At 31.0% G+C, this 23,803-nt stretch overlaps 1 protein-coding gene across 1 annotated transcript in view; it reads right to left on the reverse strand.

Moving 5' to 3' along the window:
* Positions 1-23,803, reverse strand: part of LOC136988187 (structural maintenance of chromosomes flexible hinge domain-containing protein 1-like) — a 211,918-nt gene that overhangs the window by 177,313 nt on the left and 10,802 nt on the right. Inside the window, exons 2-7 of the mRNA XM_067286015.1 lie at positions 21,418-21,493; positions 15,930-16,088; positions 14,169-14,251; positions 13,677-13,819; positions 12,061-12,181; positions 3,554-3,673 (exon numbers count right to left, since the gene is read on the reverse strand). Coding sequence (XP_067142116.1) covers positions 3,554-3,673; positions 12,061-12,181; positions 13,677-13,819; positions 14,169-14,251; positions 15,930-16,088; positions 21,418-21,493 — 702 coding nt within the window. The remainder of the gene's footprint in view (positions 1-3,553; positions 3,674-12,060; positions 12,182-13,676; positions 13,820-14,168; positions 14,252-15,929; positions 16,089-21,417; positions 21,494-23,803) is intronic.

Genomic DNA, 23,803 nt, shown 5'->3' on the forward strand with positions numbered 1-23,803 from the left:
ATTGTTTATTTCTGTTTCTATAATTCCTATTTCACCCTTCCGTTTTATTCCGGAGATCCTTGCTGTGACAAAAATCTCTGATCTGGGAGGAATATTACAATCTGTCAATAATAATACTTGTCGGATTAGTCCCTCCTTGATGGGGTTCGTTGAAACGAGAGGTGTTGTTTTCTCATTTTGTGTGGGTGATGTAGAAACAACTTGGATTGGTTTACCTCTGCGATTTCGTTTTTCGCGTTTCCGGTTTGGCGTTATCCTTTCTACTCCTGCCTTCCGGAAATCGATTTCCTCTCCTCCTCGAAATAATAGTTTTTTCCGTGCCAAATCTATAGTGAGGCCTTGAGCTTTGATTATGTCTCGTCCCAACAGGCCATCGAACGGATAAGGTATTTGATCTTCTACCACGTAACATAAGTACGAAAAATGCAAGGGTCCTATTAAGAAGCGGAATTCCATGGCTCCATATGTTCTGATTCCGTGTCCTGTGACGCTTTGAAATAATACCTTTCTTTCCCTCTGTTCGAATTTGTGTTTAGTCGCTCGTTGAGCGAAGGATCGAGATAAAAGGGTTACCGTGGAACCTGTATCTATGGCCAGTCGAGCCGGGTAGTCATTGATAGAACAACATAAGCTAGGTTCAAAGTTTTTGGCCACTATTCCTACTCCTACTCGAGGTTTACATTCTCTGTGCCTACCGTTGCTGTTTGTAGTTTGTGAATTCGTCCGGGAGGAGAATGAGGAACCTTGTCCAACATTCCTGCAGTTTCCGCCATTTCTTCGCCAGCTCATTTTGTTAATTCTCCCTTGCGGTAGGGGTCGAGATTGAGATGGAGTCTGTCGTGACTGAAATTGGGTTGTTTGTTCGCTTGAGCTATTGTGGTCTTCCCGTCGGGTTTGTTGCCTTCCGCCTCGTGTACCTCCACCATAAAAATTGGGTCGAACATAACCGCGTCCTTCTGATGGGGACGAGTAATGTTGTCTCCCTCTATTCGCCGATTGTATTCCTCTCCGCCGCCGATTTTCCTCCTTGTATTTTAGTTCATTCAATTGTTTTTGTAAATGCGCTATCGTTGCGGTTAGATTGCTATTTGTGTGTTCCGGATTATTAATCGTTCTAATTATTCCTCGAGGGGTTTCTGTTAATTGGAGCACCGTCTCTTCCCAAATGGCCGCTTTGACTGCATTTTGAAATGTTTCAGGATTTTTAGACATTACGGTACGTTTTATTTTGTCATTAAGACCGTTTACAAATTGGACGAGTAGTCTCTCGTCTCGTTCTTTAGCCTGACATCGCTTGATTATTTCCGTTTCCCGCGCGTCGGCCCCTGTCTGTTCGAGTATCGTTTCTGAAACTAGGCTTTGCAGCCGAACCGCGTATGTTTGTACATCCTCATCGCGTTTTTGTATACATGCATAGAATTTTTGCAGTCTAAGTGCATATGGCTCCTTTTCAAATCTCCGCGTCATCTGCTGTTTGAACTCATCATACGTGTCGATCGCTCGCATTCGCTCATCTTTCCACGCGAAATCTCTTGCTATGCCTGTCAGTTTTAGCTTCGCAACTCCGAGACATTGCGCTTTTGTCCATCCTGTCAGTTTTGCTATTTCATCTAGCGAGTCAAAGAAGTCCCTTATACGCAACCCTGATGTGTCTCCTGAAAATGTGGGAGTTAGGGGAATCATTCCCGACATTCCGGAGAATGCGCTTCCTCCTGGATTACCGTCTCCAGTTGTCTCCATTCTCGATTCTTAGAATCGCCGGAAAAGATGTATGGGGGTGAGATGTCGGAACGAATCGAAACAGATCCCACTTCTGACCAACCAGTGTGAGGTTAACCGAGGGTAGGAGATGGAGGATGATTCCTATCTTCTCTACCTCTTAACGGCACAAGACCTTGAGGTCCGACCTCGGTTGTCGAAAGGATGATTAAGGCTCGAGCGGTCAATGATTAGTTACGGATTTGGGATCGTAAGATCCGGTTTACGTCAGGAACTGACACCAATCTATCAAACTTCTCGCGGATAGATACGCGTTTTTCGGAAGCATAAGATGCCGATGATGAGGGTAATGGAGGAAGAAACGCACACTCTTCTAATATTAAACAAAAATACCCGTTTATTTTGTGATTAATAGGGAATACATCAATTAACATATTTGGAAGTATTTATATCATCGAATCGAATTATTAAACCGCGTCTCGAGTGATTGGAGAGAGAGAGTTTACAAAACATCGCGAGCAGGATAAATACCTTAGTGATCCGGAGATTTGTGATCCTGAGATTTGCACAAAGTCCGAGGAACGAGAGTTCGCTTGAAAATAAGAGTCAATGGACTGTAGATAGATGGAATGGACGGCTTCAACGGCGGGAGATGATAATCCACGGCACACACACACTTGACAGTTGTCGAAACTCTTTCTCTCTCTCCCTCTCTGCGTCATCTTCGTTCGTTTTTCCTTTTATTTCGGGATCTTGGGTTCGAGATTTTGTGAAGTACGTCAAGGGTGGAAGTCCTTTTTGACCAATGGTGAATTACATGATATAATTATTTTTCAACAGTTAACTCATCTTCTACAAGGAAGTATTACCGTGGGAACGATAGTTTATGATTAATTTTTACGAGAAAATTTGTCGGTGTTTTTCCGTTTTTTTGTTTCTGTGTTTGATTTAACCCTAACTGTCGAAAATCGGTTGGCAAATAAAATAAAATTTTTAATCGAATCTCATTATTCTTATATTCGAACCTTCACAATAACAAGCCCATTATTTAGAAAGTGTTATCACCCATCTAACTAACATACATACAATTCATCTTTGTTTTTATCAACATAAATTTAAAAAGACCTGCTATTTTGTCGGAGAAAAAATGCCTTTGAAAAAGTGTAAGAATAAAATTGATCAAGTAACTTCTAGATCTAAAAGAATAAGTATTGAGACCCCTGAAGGCTATGAAGTCTGATTTTTTTTTTTATATATATTCAACTTCATACTTTCAATTGCAATCAGTTCAATGCTTTCTCAATACTTTTAGAGCAAAGAGAAACAGAACATTACCATCTTCATATTAACAATGGAAAATAAATTATAATAATACAAAAATTTCAAGCAAATACATTTTGTTTATGAATACACTTGTGTTCAAAGACAATAAAATTGTTTTTCTATAATACTGTAATCCTCACTGAAATTAACCTTTCTTATATCAGTTCCCAGTGTTGAAAATTCTATTAAATTCTTTTTATAAAGTTTTTACATATATCTTATCAAAATTTTTATTTTCAAATATATTAATACTGTACATAATTATTTAAACTAAATTTAGTACATAATCATGTATGATATGAGTTTAGAATAATGTTTCAGTTTACAATAGCGTGAAACTTCGTCCTAAATTTTCTTTTCAGGTATTATTAATTTCAATTATGTATGTAAAAAATTTCTAATATGTTTTTATTAATATTTTTTAAGACTATAACTTTCAAAAAATCCTGTGTTAAATCTTTCTAAAATGCAATTGATTAATTATTTATTTTTCTAATAAAAGACTACATACTTTACGATTACGAATAACTCCACTATAAACAAATTCCTTATTTTTTTCTTTCTTCTCAAATTCTTCTTTTGATATGCATAGTTCATGTACATCTTTGGAATCTTTTGGTTTTGTAATCATCTGTAAAATAAGAATCAATAACATGCTTTCAATCATAACCAAATAAAGGTGCTAATAATAAAAGAAATATATTAGTCTATAATATTATATAAATAAATTGAACTAGTTAATAAAATATTTAAATACAGTAGAGCATCGATTATCCGACCCCCGATTAACTGTCACATCGGTTAACTGACCGCGTTCTAGTCGGCAAATTCAAATGTCCGCTAGTGATGTGGCGCTACAATATTTGGCTATGTCTTGACTACTTTAATATTATTTTTGTTAAATTTTTGCGTGTTTTAGCTGGCAACACTGGCTTGACCATGAAAGGGAGGCCAGTATTTAAACCATGCTTAATTTTTTATTTTGTCTTTATTGTTAAAAGTGATTTTTTTATTTTCCACAAAAAAAATAAAGAAATCATTTTTAACGATACAATAGCGACGATTATTATTTTAAAAAAATTTTGTTAGGCTTAACATCGATGAAAATTCAACACGAAGTAGATTAACAGCGATATACTAATATACAAATTACATGGGATATACTAATATACTAATAATGTATTTTTTCACACTTTTCGGTTATCCGTTTTTTCGGTTATCCGACCAACCCGTCCCCAATTGAGTCAAATAATCAATGCTCTACTCTATATCTCATGTTATATACAGACATTAAGACAATTAGCAAATTTATTTTTGACATTTATCTTAATTGTTATAAACGTATATGTTACTGTGAATGACTGATATCTGGTGAATGTCAACATTCTCCGACGAATGTCAGCATTTACACAGTCATTTTGTGTCTGTACGAAATGTTTGCTAAATATCATTATTTCTCACTTACACCAGCAAATGTCGACATTCAGCATGATTGATGGTGAATGTTAAATAAAAATATTTTTATTACGTTAAGACAAAAATGCAACTTTAATATGTCAAAATAGGAGAAAGCTTAAGTAACAGCACATGTATCATTCATAAACTGTTGAACTTAAAACGAACAGTACAGTCTAAATTATTAAAGAAAATATCAATAATAAACTTGCACATAAATTATGTGATTAACATTGTACAATCTTATTTATTGCAACAACTTAAACTGTTATGGCACTTTGAATTGCACAAGAGTCCCTTGCTTTTACAACTACATTTATTTGTGGAACACTTCTTTTTGCAATGACAGCGTGTATAGCCTTACCCTCCACTTTTCGAATTAGCTGCAGCTGCCTCTCTCGGCAATATTTCTTGAGAAGAAATCTCATCTACGGAAAGTAACTTTTCTTTACAAATTATGAACTGATTACGGGTATAGAGCTGCTTGAGGGTACCATTTTTGTTTGCTAATTTATAAAAGTCAGAGTCTTCTATTCCAACAACTTCCACTAACACATTTCGGACATCTGTACGGCCACGGTCGACATCAGGGACTTTCATTCATACGGTATCACCAATTTGAGCAGAAGGAAATTTTATTTTTGAGGTTCATAACATTTTTGTTGCTTGCAGTAGAAGATTCTCTTTCGCGGCTGCTATATTTATAGAAATAACTTTGTGTTGTTCTGTCAGGGCTTGATATGAAGATGTGGTAGATTGCAGCTCCTCTTCAATATTTTCCTTTGGAATAAGGTATTCATTATGGCTACTGCTCAGATTTTCTTCAAAAGTATTAACAATTTCTTTGAGCTGTTCTTCGGTTTCAATATTTGCAATTTGTTCGCCAGGCAAAGATGACGATGCTATGCATCTTTTTGGTTTAACGCCAAACTTGGCTTCATAAGGACTTTGACGTATTCCTTCGTAATATGTAGTGTTCTTGGCAAATTGTACAAAGGGCAAACCATCTGACCATTTATTTGTATCGTTATCGTTCATCCATACAGTTAACATATTCTGTATATCCCAATTGGCCCTTTCAACTGAGCGTTGTGTTTGACTATGACAAGGCTTTCCATGATATTAACATCTTTCCATATAGTGCATAGTTCGAATATGACTTGATTACAGAATTCCCTATCATTATCTGAATGCAATATAGCTGGGGCACCAAATGTTAAAACTATTTGAAGAAAGTGATATGCTACTTCTTCAGCTGTCTTTTTTAAAGGTTGTAACTGGGAAACTTCATTAAATGTTTTTGATATACTATTATGAACTTGTAATCGTTATCCCTGTGTGACTGTAGGTCTATCAGATTGACTTGACAGCTTGAGTTTAACTCTGAACTGACCATTGGTTTTACATCATTACTTTTTTTAGGTGCACTATGTTTCATTTGACATTTGTTTACATAAATTTAAATACAACATTGCAACTTCATATGTAATATTTTTGTATTTAAGTTGCAATTCTTTAAGCATACGTGTTGTTCCTCCGTGACCTGTTCTGCTGTGAGTTTCAGATAGTATACTGAACAATTCATCATTAGTAACATAATACAGTATATTCATTTTTCCTGGTTTTAATGGTACAATTAATTTCTCTTCATCATTAATTTTTAAAACATCAAAACGTTTTAATCGTCTGTAATCCAAAGGCATTGTTAAGTGCAATTTGGACATTTTAGTCATAAACTTATGAATTTGTGTCTTGACAAAAAGGAAAGGACATTTGATCCTCTGTGGGAATAATCAAGAGGTATGATATCAAGTGTGTAAACTCTTTTTCGACCCCTTTACTTTGTAATCAAGAGTTAGTTAAATCTCGAACGATATTCGATTGTCGTCATTGTAAACAGTTTCTTGTTGTTTCATTATCCAATAAATTTTTGCCTTTTTATCTGTTAATGGTATCTTTTATTTGGATATCGCTGACCCCTCTCATCCTCTGCCACTCGACCTGACACACGATCCCCACCTCACAGGATCAAAAGAACAAAAATGTCATCCAGTGACAAAGTGGGCAGTTTCCATCAAACCGTTGCCAGGAACTGCCAAAGGATTTGGCAACAGACTGTCACCTCTCTGTTCACATCGGCTTCTCAAGTGTCATTTCGATCTCCACCAAAGCTTATCTGTGCTTGTTGACATACACCAGCGATTGTTCAAATGTATAATAATGTAACCAAAAATTCTGTCTTTCACCAATGTATTTTGCATGTGTCGACATTCACCAGAGAATATCGACATTCTCTAATTTTGGGCTTTCACAGTAACACATATATTACCCAGAGTATGATATTATTACATACTCTGGGTAATATATGTGTTACTGTGAAAGACCATAATAATATCATCATACATTAATATCTTACATTACTTTAAAGTCTTCCCATCTTGTGAGAGACCACTATCTGTCAAAAACATAGGGTAAGCAAAAAGTCCTTAAAAATTTTAAATGTTCATAAAAAATCCAGCAATGAGCTGCTTAACTTTACTGATAACATTTAAAACTTATGTGAGACCATTTGTTATGATTAGGGTTTCTCAAACAGGATCCCGGTGTTTTTTTAACCTGGGAAATTTTTCTCATTCCAGGAAATTCCGCAATTTCTTTAAAATTCACTTTTTTCTTATTTTGTGTTAAGGTTGAGGAAATTTTGCAAATAGAAAGTATAACTAACTCATGAACTGTCAGAATACATTTGTATTTATTAATTTTAAGCCTGCTTATTAGTTTTTTAAATTTTTGCTTGGTATGGGATGTCATAGATTGTTTAATAATCAATATGTAGCCCATTTATGGCAGGACTCTAAAAATTCTTTACTTGTCAGAACCTGTAATATCTCGAATAATTGTGCTTTGCTGTCTTAATTTTTAACCATGCCCAGTAGCTTCAATAACTGCATTATGCCAAATTGTGCAAATTGGGCAAGGATACAAACAAGTATGAAGTCTGCAAGTATGAAGTTTTTCTTCATAAACCTGATTATTAAAGACAAACGAACTGCCGAATTATTGGGCTATAAGCTTGATGTTTCTATTATAGCAGCCCAGGTAGACAAATCAAGAACACTAGAGAGCAAAAGAAGTACTACAATCTTGAAAACGAACTAGAAATCTTTCAGGCTACAGATGAAAAAACACATAACATTTGTATTCTCTTAAATGCATTAAAGACAATTCCACCCACATGAATTGAATTGGAAAGGGCATTCTTAGTAGCAGGCTTTTCATTAGTTAAATAAGAACCAGATCAAGTGATTGGAGTATTGATAATCTTTGCTTTTTAAATTCTTATTATAAAAATTTACAATAATATTATATATCTTACACAGCATTACTAATATGATTTTGGAGGTTGCAGAACATGTTAAATTACTTTAAAAAAAAAAATAATTATATCATTTGATTTCAAGATATTTTGTATATATTAAAAATAATTAATTCTATACTGGAAAACAGTTCACTTTTATCCTGGAATCCCAGGACAGCAAAAGACTGGGAAATGAAAAACACTAGTTATGATATTTTATAATAAACTTTTTATATTTTTAATTATTATAAAATAAAAAAAAGCTTAATTCTAAGGGTGAGGATAAGTTTTATAAAAAAAAACTAAATGCTAATAACAAGTAAAAACATCATTAATTAAGTCTGATCCTACTCAAGATACAACACACAACCATCTCCTTTATCTTCCCACCTCAGTGACTTTTAACCACCAAAATTTAATAATATGAATACCCCTAATTTACAAACCTCCCTGCAAAATTTCAGAAATTTTTGACAAACGACAGGATTCTTCAAATTTTGCCTTCACAATACATACACAGAAAAACCCCCAAATTTTTTTTTTGAACTTTTTCAATGTTTGTAGGTCCCAAGTCCAAAAATATAAAAATCTTGGAGGTCATTTTTTGACCAATCACTATACTTTCCCTCTGTTATATATAACAGAGCTGAGAAAGTAAAAATGAACAATTATCAAATGAAATGAGGTCTTCAAGGAAGTATTATCAGCATGGGTGGTTTTTGTTGACAGGAGAAAAAAATTAGTTCCAAAAATTACCGACAGATGGTATTCACATACAAAAGACCATGAACAGACATGCAAATGACAATGAAAAGTAATTTCAACATGATTTCTGAGTGGGAGGTTATTTCAAGTATTTCGATGAGGTTTTTCCAAATTGCTGGAATTGAAATATGCTATTCACCTTAAAGTAACATCCATCCATCCAGACATGCTGCACTCCGCAGTCGTAATTGTTGTTACTTGGCTAAACTTTGTTATACCCTGTTTGTTATGGTGAAAGCCATGTCAAACACTTGTCTAATAAACACATTGAAAATCATTTTCATTGATGTTTGCATTTCTTTTATATGTCAACATCACGTATCGGTGATTTTTGGAACTAATTTTTCCCTTTCACATAAGCCCATGCTGACAATACTTACCATGCACATGGCAGTTCATTCTGATAAATTCTTCTATTTTTTATGAATGTTTACAGTTTTTACAGACTTTTTGCCCACCCTGTACTAAAGTATGTTTCTAAGCAAAGCATTAATATTTAGGATTTCAATTTTTGATGATAACGGTATAAAATTTAATTATTAAAATTATGATTAATATTTACATGCACAGGAAATCCTCGTTAGTTCAAAATTCAAGAGATGAAATAATTGCAACTTCGAATTATTGAGTTTTGAATTATCCAAAATTTACATATTTCTGCACAATATGCCAAATGCCTTGTAATTAATGTTATTTATTAAGGAAATGGAATACAGTTACATATGCAGAATGCTATTTTTGTTAATTAATAATTAATAACAATAATATGAATAAATTGCAAATAAACAGCACATGTCCAATGAGAACCTCAAAAGTTGCCAGATAGGTTTTCTAAAAAGTAAAGCAGAATTCCTCAAAATGTAGCCAAAATTATTTTTAAAATGGCCCAAAAAGTAGTAAAAACTAGTCCTACAAATACTCAATCTGCCATTTGTAGCCCAATCTTGCAATCCCGAAAATCAGCCATATTTTATGAGATATGAGAAAAAACAGTAGTCCATGTGTAAGATGACACCTGAAAATGTATTAATGTAAAAGCAAAATCATATTGACCAAATTAGAGTTGTTTTTGGTCAATTGTTCTCTTATACCATGATGACACTTTGATCTAAATCAGTGGTTCTCAACCTTATTTTACTCATGGACTCTTTTTCCTCTTATTTTTTTTTTGTGGACCCCATAGATATTGCACAGAAAAAAAAAACCTTATATTTTCACTAAAAAAAAAAAAAAGGAATTGTGTCAAAAATAAAAGAAATAGTAAATGATTATGCTTTATTTTGAAGGAAAGCCAATTTATTGAAAAATAAACAAATTAAACAATTAAGTTCTATAGATCATTTATATACAATAGTAAAAAATTAAAAATAAACCATTTTAAGATAGGCCTAAGCAAGTAATGGAGGAAAAAAAATACAGATTTATTCAATGAGATCCCTGTGTTTGATGCTGCTCAATGAGTCTGTTTATATTCAGCTCTATCGAGGTCAATGATAGTTGAAGATCATCCTTTTTCACAATGTCGAGTCTATTATGAGCTTTTGATAATAAGTTAAAGACATGACTAAATCCTGATTCAACCAGGTAAGATGATGGAAAAACTACAATATCGAGCTGTGCTTTATCCCAGAGTAGTGGGTACTTCTTAGCAGCATCATTTGTTTTCCATATATTATGCTTCCAATCTTTGAATTTTGCATGCAATAGGTCATCACTCTGTAATTCAATAAGGGTTTCCTGTAAAGAAATGTCTACATTGGTAGCATTAACTTCAAAAAAAATTACAACCTATGCTGGTATATCCATCAGAAGTAAGTCACTAAACAGAGTTTGCATATTTTCATGCAAATTTTCCAAATATTCAACATACAATACAATGTCATCATTGTGCAAATCGCTGCTAATTGAGGCCAAACAAGGAAATTGTTCGATCTGGAACAAACTGACACCAAACATTCAACATCATGTCACTTGACAGTGACATGATGTTGATGGTATAAGATTTTTCTAACAAACCCCAGCTTTATAATCTCTCTTTGACCTTTGCCAATGCAATATGTATGTCGTATACATATTCAATATTTTAAATAATTTATATTTTAACACTTATGCAAGAAATGAGTAATAAAGAAATTGACAATATATATACTGTAGAAATTTAATTCTCAGTAAACCAATTGTTCTGAAGTAGAATGATCCTATAGATCACTAAAATATCACCGTGAACCCCAATGCAGTATTTTTTTTCTATGGACCCCCCAGTAATGTTACATAAACCCTGGTTGAGAACCACTGATCTAAATGAACAAGTTAGCATTCACATACCACAGTTTGGACAGAATTTTTACTTCAAATTTTGAAGTAGCTGTATTTCGAATTAACTAAATTCCTTAACATGTAATTCTGTATATCCCCAGCCTGGATAAAAAGTACAGTTATGAACTATTAGGATTTCAAATATCCAAGTTTGAATTAACAAGAATTTCCTGTAATAATTTTATATGATAATCAAAAAATTCTAATAATCATTAAATTCAATATCAATCTAAGTATAATCCTGTAAGAAATTTTACAATTTTTATCATTCAGCATTTAGTACTAACTTGATTGTTAAAACTAAGTAATTTTAATTTTTTTGAAATTACTTATGGAGAATTCTATCTTGGTGATTTAGAGCCATTATATGACAATCAAAAAAGTAAATGTTACAAATAAATGGTTTACCATCCTTTATTTATATTACTTTTTATTTCTCATATTATAATTAAAAACTATAAAACATTTACTTGTATTAAAGTACTGAGTGATCATAATTAAAGTAGACCTATTTAATGCTGTCTGGAGAAATATTTTACAGTCCAAATGCAATCAAATTTAATACAGTGACTTGATATGGTCAGAGCATAAGGAGGATATTTATGTTAAAAAAAAAACTGTGATAACAAAACTCATCACTATGCCTCTTTTGGCATTGCACATAACAAGAATTTCATTTGAACAAGACTCATGCTATACAGAGACCTTAGAAATGTAGGAGATACAGTTGAATGTGGTCCCCATTCTGAAAGTGTAAAACTAGAAATTGGTGAACAGTATGTTCAATGAACAACCATAACTGATCCCCTGAGATGCTTCTCATATGCAGCTTGATACTGTTTTACAAGTGTTCCAACAGCCACAAATGTTTGCAGTACCAAAAGTGCCACAATGATAAATTTTGGTACTACTATGTTTTTTATAGAAATATCTTCATCATGTCCTGAAATATCACTATACCAGATTTGGTTGCATTTGGACTAATAAATATTCCTCTAGATAGTGTTAAATGGAGATATTCTAATGATGATCACTTAATATTGGTCTTCTTCACTAAATGTTTTTAGTTAAAGATTATATAAAAATAACAGTATAAGCTTTTAAATACAAATTTTTTGACATACTCTAGTGGCCTGGCCTATAAAAAATATTGCTTGCTTTCCACCAACACCAAAATAGGATATCTCACTATTTAAAGACCGAGGCATGAGTGGATTTGTGACAAAATTCTTTGTTTCTGGTTTCCTAAAAAAGAAAAATATAATCAGTTTAATAAACATTAATATAATCATAATCAGTTTCTATAAATTCAGAACATACTGTGAGGCCTACCATTTTCCTTAAATTTATTTTGTCTGTCATTATATATATATAGGGTTCTTGTCTTACATAAAGAGTTCTTGTCTTATATAGGGCTCTTGTATAGGTGGTTTCTTGGATAGAGGATGAAAAGGGTTTCTTGTCTTGTAGCTAATTATTAGCTACAAGACAAGAAACCCTTTTCATCCTCTCAGCTACAAAGGATGAATATGATACCCTAGTTGTTTACTTTATCAAATAGTATTGTAATGAAAAATTTTGCCTATTTTTCCATTTTAGAAACCCTCCCTTCTAAATTTTTAGCAATATATATTAAAAATAATTGATAGAAACAAGTTAAAATAAAAAAATTATCAGAAAAACCTCACAATATTCAGAGGAAAAAACAAAGGGGATGACTCTCGTTTTCTCCTTTTCAACTAGTGTTAAGTAACAGTTGTTACCTTATCCACATCACATGAATACACATAATTTATTATAGAGAAGAGAAAGATTAAAAATAACCAATCAAGTTTATTAATCATTCATCTACTTCCTCTGGAAGAAAATCACGAGTAATCAGAAAAAAAAATAAAACAAGAGGAAGGACAAAAAAAATGAGAGAGAAATGAAGAGAGGAGAATCAACACAAGAAACAGAGGAGAATTAACATAAAAAAAGAGAATCAACTCAGAGAAAAGAAGAGTCAACATCAAAAACAGAGATTCAACATGACAGAAGAGTCACAGCAGAGAGAAGTGTGTCAACTTTGGAAAAGAGAGAGAGAGAAAAAAAAGAGAAAGGGAAAAGGTGCAAGAGTGAAAAAACAAAAAGGAACTGAAGAGAAGACTGAAGCATCTTTCTAATATGCTGTGAATAGTGAATTTTGGATTATCCTCCCTAGTTATGCACCCCCTAAATTTAACAGTACCTAAATAGGTTAAGTTCTGAAAATAGGCTTTGTTTATTCAAATATAGGTATAATGTCATGTTTTATTTTTGCAATAAATTTCTCTTTCTCATTTCTATGTTGGTATCATTGATTTTACATCTGTCTTCCTGAGAGACCCATTCCTGGACTTTGGAGTGACTCTTACCCTCACACACCTTACAAAATTCAATCTTATCAAGAATCCAATTGGAGGTGTGTCTGATAATATACACCTGGTGGCAGGACCAAAAAAAGTTGGATCTTTATTTTGACAGACCAATCCCCAAAATAGTCTAAGCAACTTATAAACACAAATATTTTTGAAATTTTTGAATCTGAAATTTAAATAAATTCAAATACTACAAAAAATTTAGCAGTCTGTGAGTTATGATGATTTGAAATAAATCTATCCTTGATTATACAGTTAAAAATTTCATCTGTGTGAATTTTTTAACTATATAGTAAGTCCAAATGTATATATATATAAAATAATTAAAATAAGTAACTTACTGAATTGATCTGAATGTCTTATCTGTACGGATAAATTTAGAGAGTCTATATACAGCCCAGTTATTTAATTCCCAAGAACTCATTCCACAACCATTATCAATAACAAATATAAAACTCTTCTCTGCAGAGCTATCATCTAATACCTAAAACATTTAATGATATACAGATTAATAAATGTAAAATGAATGCAGTAAATGTAATAAAATACATAATTTTTAAAAATTCATATAGCATTTCCAATTTAAAGTTTTTATAGTAATAAAAAAATATATATATATATATTCAAAGTTAAATAGCATCCTAGAAGTTAATAAGCTGGAAAAATTGTCATCCAGTTTAGAGTTTAAAAAATAAATTTACAAAACTAAAATTAGTATTTATTATTATTATTATTATTATAGTAGTCTTAATAAAATTAAAAATATTCTCATAAAATTAACACAATTATTTCAAAATACTTCATTATTCAATTAGCCCATAACAATCTCTTACCAATCTTAATTCAATATGGCGATTTCCAGTGTTATGTACTGTTGCTCCTAATGAATTGTCTATCAACTCGGCAAATGCATATGCTGTAATTACAAAAACTTTATTAAATAAACAATTTTAAAATAACAGAATTCTTCTTCACTTATAAAGTTCACAGTAAATAAAGCTTATTCACTAATATAATATTTATAAGAACAGTGAAAACAACATTCCTAAATTAACTATCAAGTGAAATTAAAATATAGAAATGCATTTTATAGCCTGACCAAAATTAAATAATAAAAATTGATTAGTTATTAATAACTAAAAATAAAGAAGACATAATACATAAAAAATGTCCTCAAAGAATTGCTTTCAATAAAATTTCTAATAAATAAAAATATTACATATTACTACAAAAATAATGTTCAAAATGTTATAAAATCATAATAAACAAATATTTTTGAAAAGAACTTTTTAAAAATCCAAAATCACTTATATAAACTGACTAGCAGATGAGCCCAGCATTGCTTGAGCAGAAAGTAACTGTAGTGAAGATTAAGATTATTAGATTACAAGTCAAAAGGCCCAATGCAGGCATCAGGGCATACTAAATGACAAATAAAAATAATAATATACTGATTATTATACTGTAAAAATATAAAATAATTTTTATTGTTAATTTAAATAATAGCTAGGGGCACCCCTAGTGGCTGTTTTTGGCATATTGTGACAGAAAGAAAGAGACTGCCCATTTATTCAGCTATATACAGGGTGGGCCAACGAAAACGAAACGGCAGAGTGTTCGTGTTCGTCCAAGCAAATCGCTCGGACAGGTCGATTTTATTCTCGAGGGGACATCTTATGCAATAAAGTTTTTGCGAATCTGAATATTAACTAAACAAACATTTTTTTTTTTCGAAATAAATGTTTGTTTAGTTAATACAAAATAAATGAGTTTTTAAAATTTTTTGTCGTCTGTTGTATTCAGAATCGCAAAAACTTTATTGCAAAAAATGTCCCCTCGAGAATAAAATCGACCTGTCCGAGCGATTTGCTTGGACAAACACGAACACTGCCATTTCGTTTTTGTTGGCCCACCCTGTATAGTAGATATATAATTATTTCTGAAAAAAATCAAGGAAAAGAATTTATCTTAAAAACATTACCTGTAAGAATATAGTCAAGAATATTAATATAGTCAAATTAATTTAAGAAGTTTTTAACAAATTTTCAGAAATATAATGCTTTATTGAGTTAAAAAAATCCAACTTCAGGTGTTTGCAATTCAAATTTCAATTCAAGTTTTTTATCTGTTCAACTTGGCTCCCCAAGATTAAATCCTGAGTGCACTACTGTTATGGACTAACTCTCTTCTCTTTGTATGATAGCAATATGCATATGAATAGATAAACTATTAAATATCTTCTATGAACTTAAAAATATTCTCTTGCTCAGTGTTTATTATAGTCTTATAAAAGTTGTTTTTGTAATTGTACTTTAAAATTTTCAGTTTTTCTTGTTTATTAATTAAGTTTGTTTTTTTGTAGTTCTTAAAAAGTTTTTAAAATTATTTTGTTTTTAATTTATTAAAAGTAATACCAAAAGCAGTTTTTCTTGTTTTTATATCAAAGTTTAATGTATCTCATTCTTTTCCTTTGTTCTTAAAATAGAAAGAGATTTTTGATTGATTGTTACTATCATTATTAATACTTAAAGAATTAATTAATATGATTTTTATATTTAAAAATGTTACATAATTTGAAAACTAAAAATACTTACGTAAAGGATTTTGACCTTCTGAGGCATAATATTCATACATTCCACTTTTAACAAGTGTGTCATAATGAGGTAAATATTCAACTTTTTGCTCAGTTTGTGCAGGTAAATCTTGATCAATTTCAGAAAGAACATAAAGTGTATCTTTATTTTCCAAGAATCCTAAAATTAAAAACTGCTATTTAATTTTAATGATAATGCAATAATTATTAATAAAATATCAATAAATATATATGAATCTCTATCAAATAAAATACATACATGTAACAAATAGTTCTCTTATAATAGTTAATAATTTTGAACACACAAATATACTTAATTTATATAAAAAGTTTCAAATTTAGACTTAAATCCATTTCAAATATATTTGATCTCTATTTTTCTATTATAAACTAACATTGTACTTTGTCCTAAACATAGCATTACCAAATTTCAGAGCTTATATTTTTATTAAGTGAATTTAATAGCAACAGATCTTTCTTTCTTCTTGCTCCATTCCTATTTATTTATATTTAAACATCAAATAACTATGGCCTTTTTCAAGGAGTCATTTCTGTTTATGAGATAAGCCCACCACAGCATCAACAACAACATTAAAGAATTTGTATGGGTCAAATGACCATGATTTGTATGACTTGCATGGACACATAATGTATTTAAGTAATAAATGGATAAAAATTACTTGGACAAGAGGGAAAGTTATGTTGCATCAGATAGTGACTATGAACCTTGAGATCATATATACGTTCATTAAAATTATCAGATGTTTATGCAATGTTGGTAATCAGATTCTTTACCTACAGTTGAGATAATATAGTACAGTGGAACCTCACTTAATGAGCATAATTCATTCCAGAATCTTACTCATAATGTGAAACACTTGTTAAGAGAAACAATTTTTCTCATATAAATTAATGTACACTACAATAATGCATTCCATGCCAAAAAAAAAAATACTCAAATATTTTATGTATAATGTTTATTAAAAGAAAATTATACAATGTACATTGTTAAGGAGCGTGAATCATCATCATCTTTTCTTCTAATGCAAAATAAACCAACCTGAAATGCAAATTCAATTTGTAGAAAAAAAAAAAATTTAAATTTAATTTGGAATTGGTCATTAAATTTAATACGAGATGGCAGCATAAGAGCCGCCGCAAACTAGCACTTTGCGAGAGCAAAATGCTAGCAAACGTGCCCTAGCACAACCGATGACGTCAAAGGTTCCGCCCCTCTCTTCTTGCTCACGTGGTTTTTCCTTTGCTAGAGCAGCGATACGAGAGTACTCTCGCTGTTCACAGAATTCAACAACGAGAGCATTACGCTAGCAACAGAGAGCAGTGGAAAATGGATGACTATATAAACATGCCACACGTCAAAAAAGAAATAATAGAATTTTATCGATGTACGTAAATTACATGATTAATACATTCAGTATTGAAAAGAAGATGGTATAAACGTTGTATATTAAAATAGTTATTTATAAATAGGCTTAACTAATAGGCATATTTTTCCCATTCTGTTTCAAAGTTCGGAATGAAAACTGACAGATAGGTTCCGTTATAATAACTGACGGAACGAAAACCGACAAGTATAGGTTATAATAAAATCTTTGTTCTATAGCCAATCCACATCTGGATTCCACGTCATGTGGACTAGTTACGTGAGCAAACGTTGTGTAGTTTGCGGCTGCTTCGTGCTCGAGTAGCTTACCTAGCAAAAATGGCCCATAACATCATGGGAAAAAAGGCAGGGCTTAGGAGCGCGACCGAGAGTATGCTAGCTCTTGCTTCCTGTAGTTTGCGGCAGCTCTAACTGCCTACCTCTAGTCAAATTAATTAATTTCTAATATTTAATTGTAGCCTTTACATAGTACAAGAATTTGGCATATCGTTTGGCAAGTTTATTATATAACGAGCTATGGTTGTTGATGTTTATATTTAATATGTCTGAACACAAGTTTAAAAAAATTTGTGATTACAAGCAACACTAAAATGCTAGCGGAATGAGTGCTAAACACAGACTGATGTAACATGCGCACAATTCGGGACTTCCCCTCTTCTTGTCACTCATTATGCAAAACATCGTTCACAAAGCAAGTCATTCTTTTTACAATTTGTTTTGCTCGTTACGCAAATTACTCGTTATGAGAGGTGCTCGTTAAGTGAGGTTTCACTGTAAATGTAATCTGAGAAAGAGAGAGAATAAGCAGATGAAAAATTACTCCAGAGACAGAAGTCTCTAATTCTCAAACTCTTGGTAACAGTTCAAAAATCTAGTCAAAGGAACAGGTGATTTGACTACATTTGAAAATTCTCTGGACCATGCCTTCAAAAAAGTTTGAAGAAGGAGCTTGAGAAAAATTTGAGGGATCATCAAAAGAAAAAGAAAAAAAATAGTTGAAGCCCAAGAACTAAAATCCTCGTCTTTGCAGCCAACCAAATCCTTGAGATCACTGTGAAAGAAATCCTCACCAATTCACCAAGTATCCACCATATCTGAGATATTTTCATCAAAATCTGAAAGCTGGGTATTTATGATCGAAAACACTTAAACCATTGTGTCCTAAATCTCTCTCTTTATCAACTAAATTAGAGTTTACATTTAACTGTATAAATTATGATTAGAAAGAATTCATAGTATAAAATATTATACTTGAATAAATTATAATTTTGATTTGAGAGAAAGGAAGTTGGTCTCATATTTTCTCTCTTGATGGGCATACTCTTACCCATATAAAAAGATAAAACCTTCACTCATATAGAGTGAGTCTGTCAGTACTTAATGAAAAACTGACTGATGTCACCTTAATATCATCAACAGATTGTAACCATAATGCTTCATACATTTAACTGAATATTGAAGTTATATAAATTCCTTATTAAGTTTATATTTCTTTGAATTTTTGCAAATTCAAAGGAAGTCTGTATTATGAGTCCTAAAACTGATTTCTAAAGAATCAAAAGATCTTGACAAACAACATATAGAAGTGATAGCTTGAAAAAGGCCCTAGCTTTTTGATGTTTAATATGGATGTAATAAATTCAGTTATTAGAATAATTTTATAATTTAGGAAAGAAAGAAAATTAAAAAAATTCTAAGTAAGGTTCATTTGCTCATCACATTTTTAATATGTTTATATCATTAGCATAAGCATTTTCTATATTTAAATTTTCTTTTAACTATTTCTTGTTTAAGGAAATTTTAATTGTTGAAGAAATCTGTTTTCCAAAACTACAAAAATGTAGAAAAATACTTCTATGTATTCAGTTAAAACAAATCATCTTGATCAAATCATCTTTATTTAAACAAAGTAATCTTCGTCAGTTTTCTCTAAATAAAATATTATAAATAGTAAATTTATAATATTTGTCATTCTTTACAATTCTGTCAGTTCATTAAAAAACAAAATAACTGAAATAGTTTACATATTAAGAAATTCTTTTACTTAATTAAATGATAAACATTTGAGATACTTTAGTTCCAGTTTCAGATTTTCTTTGGGCTCTCAAATCCAGTGTTTTTCTCAGGCCCTTTATTGACTGTCTGGTTAAGCTGGTAAATTGACATATCAAAATAATGTTTCTTATGAATTACAAAGCTCTATCTTATTTCAGTATTTCTGATTTTTGTTTCATATTAATTTTTCACAGCTTCCTATCTGTGAAAAATTAATATGAAACAAAAATCAGAAATACTGTCTCTGTGGCATAGTAAGGATCCAGAAAATTGAATTTTAAACTATTTCAACTCCTGCTTTTTAAGCAGAAATAAGAAGTAATAAACAACAAAAAATGAGTATGATTGTGATATCTACATATGATTTGAAATTAGGAGGTTTCAAGTTGACCCATGCAACCAAAATATTCTTTGGGCTACCAAATCAAAGTGATCTGGCAGACAACCTCATTTATTTTCTTGTTTTTTTAACTTTTTCATATTACTATTTAATGGGATAAAAATGGGAAAAAAGTTATTGGATTTTTTACATTGTACTGTACATCATACCGGAATTGTAACGACAAATCAAATACACAACTGTCATGGAATACGAGAGCAGAGTTGCTAGATTGGACAATTTATCACAAATTGGGTGACAGTGATGATGAATTTCAAGTAATAATCTTGATGATTTTGACTTGAAACTGGATTTTGTAACTTGTGCAAAATTGGGCAATCTTTTCAAAGTGCCTCCCACACCTAAAATAACAATATCAGCAGTTACTCTTCAGTACAGGCACTTCAGTATAAAAATTTAGAAGTATTTTCTACAGCTTATGCATTGGTATTCAAGTATGCTTAAGCTGCTATAGAATTATGGAAAAGTGAACCAAATACAACAAAAAAAATTTAAAATATAAAAAGGAATGGAGAGAGCTACCTTTATTTAAAGGCTAATTTCAGTTCATATGTATGTAAGAGTATATAGGTTAATGAACTTCAATTAGAGTATCAAGTGAAGATGCATGGTGACTGGAATCACAACTGATAATTATGCCACCTTTCTAATGATCAGACTCTATTTTAGAGACTGAAAGGATGGCACATATATGGACATGTAATGGACATGGAGCCAATCAAAGGGAACCCAAGCTATTGACTTAATCAAAGGGAATAAGTCAATAGCTTACAATTTTGCATTACAAGGTCTTCTTATTTAGAATGAAGTTTCAGGTGTAAGGCTAGTCTGTTCTCACAAGAAACATCCTTCTAAAGACTCTTATGAAGATTGGAGCACCAGGGTTGTTTCATCCAACAATGTCCTATGGCTGACCAAAGCAGTTAAATTAAAGGAAACACACTTGAATAGAGTTTCCTTTTGAATGGGTCATGGAATTTTGTAATTGAGTAACAACAAAAAAAGAAATCTTGTCAAAGAAACAGGTCTTTGAGAAAGTACAACAGATTTGTTTTTGTAGAAAAAGAACTATACTAAAAGGAACTTTTGGTAACAGGAGAACAGATATTTTTGGGTAACAACAATGAATCTTGGGGAAAGACCCTCGTGTCCTTATGACAAACTTTTATCAACATGGTCCTTCAATTGCTAATCCCAATTGGTTTTTAATCCTGCCTTGCTTTCTAATTGGTCTCATATGTGTACCAAGTGTAACTTGAGTCCAACTTATATTGCGGAAGAGGTCAATATCAATGCTTAATCTGATGCCAAATTCCAATCCCAACTGGAGATGGTCAATCTTAAGATTTGCACTGTTTATTCGTTCTTTTTGTAATGTAAACTTTTACTGACAATATTTTCCATTTAAACGTGTTTTTCCTCTGTTCAAAACATTTTTAATATATTTTTAGTGATGAGTTCAGACCCTGTCAGAGCCTCACACAAATGTATTAAAATTATTAAAATAAAATATAATAGCCTAATAGTAATAAACATGAAGAATGAATTTAGCAATTATTTAATTTTTAAATAATTTATAGATTACATAAAAAATTAAAAAATAATTAATTTCAATAATTAAATACTTACCAAATGTTCTATCATTTATTTCTTCTCTATTTGTAGTACAAATAACAAAATTTTCATCAGGCAAAATTTTTAACTCCTAACAGAAAAAACAGTTTATTTGAAACAGCATTTAAAAAAAATTTAATATATTATACATAAATTTACAAATTAATAAAGATCAAAATTCTGAAACCCATTTTTTGTTTCTAATAAAATTTTGTAAATCTACAAATTAAGAAATTTCAATTTATTTTATTGATTTATGGCTGTTAATTGTAGAAATGCAGTATCATAAAATAACTTGAATTGTTAAATATTTTGTGTAATATGCATAATACAGTCAAACTTCCATATTATAAACTTCTATATAGTGAATTTTTCTGTATAATGAATTTTAGCTTTGTACACTGCTCTTTCAACCAAAAATATGTAAAATTGCTTCTAAATAACAAAGATAAATTTCTATGGAAAGTCTTTATAAATTAAGAAAAATTCAATCGATAGAACTCAAAAACTCAACCCAGATGGAGTAATCGACTAGTTGATTACTCCATCTGGGTTAAGCTCGAATTTAGGTTCAATTTCAGGTATCAATCTGTAACCCTTCACAAAACCGCATCCCAAGTGTGAGAAATACTGGTCATCAGTTTTTAAAACATCATGTAATCTGCCCCCTCATGACTACTGGTTGTAAAGAAGAGAGAGAAAGACTATCTCTCAATGAGGGAATTTGGATCTAAACAATTTATATTTAGTAAATGTTTTAGAGTTACAGTATTACAGTATGTATGTATTAAAATAAATCAATTTAATACTGTATTATACAGAATTTCTTAGTACAGTAGAGAGTCGAAAATCGGAATCAATTGGGGACTGGGGTTGTTCCGATTAGTCATTTGTTCTGATTACCCATTATGTATGAAAAAATACATTAATATGTCCGATGTTCAAATTTTTCTCCATTGCGTGTCGCTTTGTGTTGAATTTTTCTCCGTTGCGTGTCGCTTCGTGTTGAATTTTCGTCGATTTTAAGCCTAACGAAAATTTTTATAATAATAATTGAGGCTATCGTATCGATAAAAATTATTTCTGCATTTTGTACAAACAAAATAAATATATTGAAGAATATAAAAACGTGAAAATTATATTTTAGAAGTAAATCTAGTATCAAAAACGTTCGATTCAGCATGACACAGTCCAACTGAAAATTGCTCCGATTACCGGCCATTCCGATTACCGGCGTTCCGATTAACGACTCTCTACTGTAATACTGTAATTTTATAGTTAACATGTTTTTATTGAAAAAAATATTATTGTACTATATAAATTTTTGAATAACTTGGAATGCATCTCTATTCACTTCATAATATAGTACTGTGCTGTACAGTATAAAACATTAATTTTGCACTGATTTTGTTTATGCCGCTTTCTTGGGAATGCATCCCTGTCATAAAATCAGGGCAGTCTGTATAATGAATATTTATATTGGTGACTTTTTTATTGTGTACAGTACAGTATTTAACTGAGAAAGCAGTCTTACTTGTAAATAACACCAACAAAACCACTAAGATTTAGAAGTCTAATTCGTGCAGATGACTGAGATGAGTCATACCTTACTTGTTTTAAAGTACTGAATGCTATGCTAAGTTCAAAAAAATTTTCCTAATTTTTTCTATCAGAGTTCTCAGAAACATTAGAAAGTGAAATGTAACTTTTCAATTTTATTTTAACTTCAGGTTTGAGAGCAGACAGTTCTACACTGTAGTACAAAAATGTCAAAGCAAAAGTGTTTAAGCATTACTGAAAAATGTGTTGTGAGAAGTTGATAAAGACTCAAAAAAGAAAGACATTGCAGCAAAGTTTGGAATTCCTATGAATAGTCTATCAACCATAATAACAAATTGCAAATCAATTTTGAAATTAGCTAATAGTGCAAGACCTACAGCAAAATGTGCTAGAACTTGTGTTTATGTCAATATAGATAAAACAGTTTTAAAGCTCAATAAGTGTGAAGCATATTATGAAGAAAACATTTTTAAATTGTTCTGTGCAACAAAAAATTACAATTTTTTACAAAAATGTAATTAAACTAAGTTGTAAGTATTTTAACACACAAATGTACACTTACTTAAAATTAAAATTACATTATTTCTGTACATTAAGTTTATATTAATTTAAATTACATAAAATAATGAGAAAAAATTATGTTAAAATAATATGGTATTTACCAAAAGGTGTAATTTCTGTATAATGAAATTTCACTATAACAAATTTTTTTCAGGATTAGGTTATATAGAAGTTTGACAGTATTTAAGAAATCTTAATTTTTATAGTAATCAAACAAATAGCAAATTCTTATTGGGCTACATTATGGCTAATTACTGTATTTTATGGAACACAACTTTCA

This window comes from Centruroides vittatus, unplaced genomic scaffold (assembly GCF_030686945.1).
Source record: "Centruroides vittatus isolate TY-2023 unplaced genomic scaffold, ASM3068694v2 scaffold_324, whole genome shotgun sequence".
Taxonomy (NCBI): Eukaryota; Metazoa; Arthropoda; class Arachnida; order Scorpiones; family Buthidae; genus Centruroides; species Centruroides vittatus.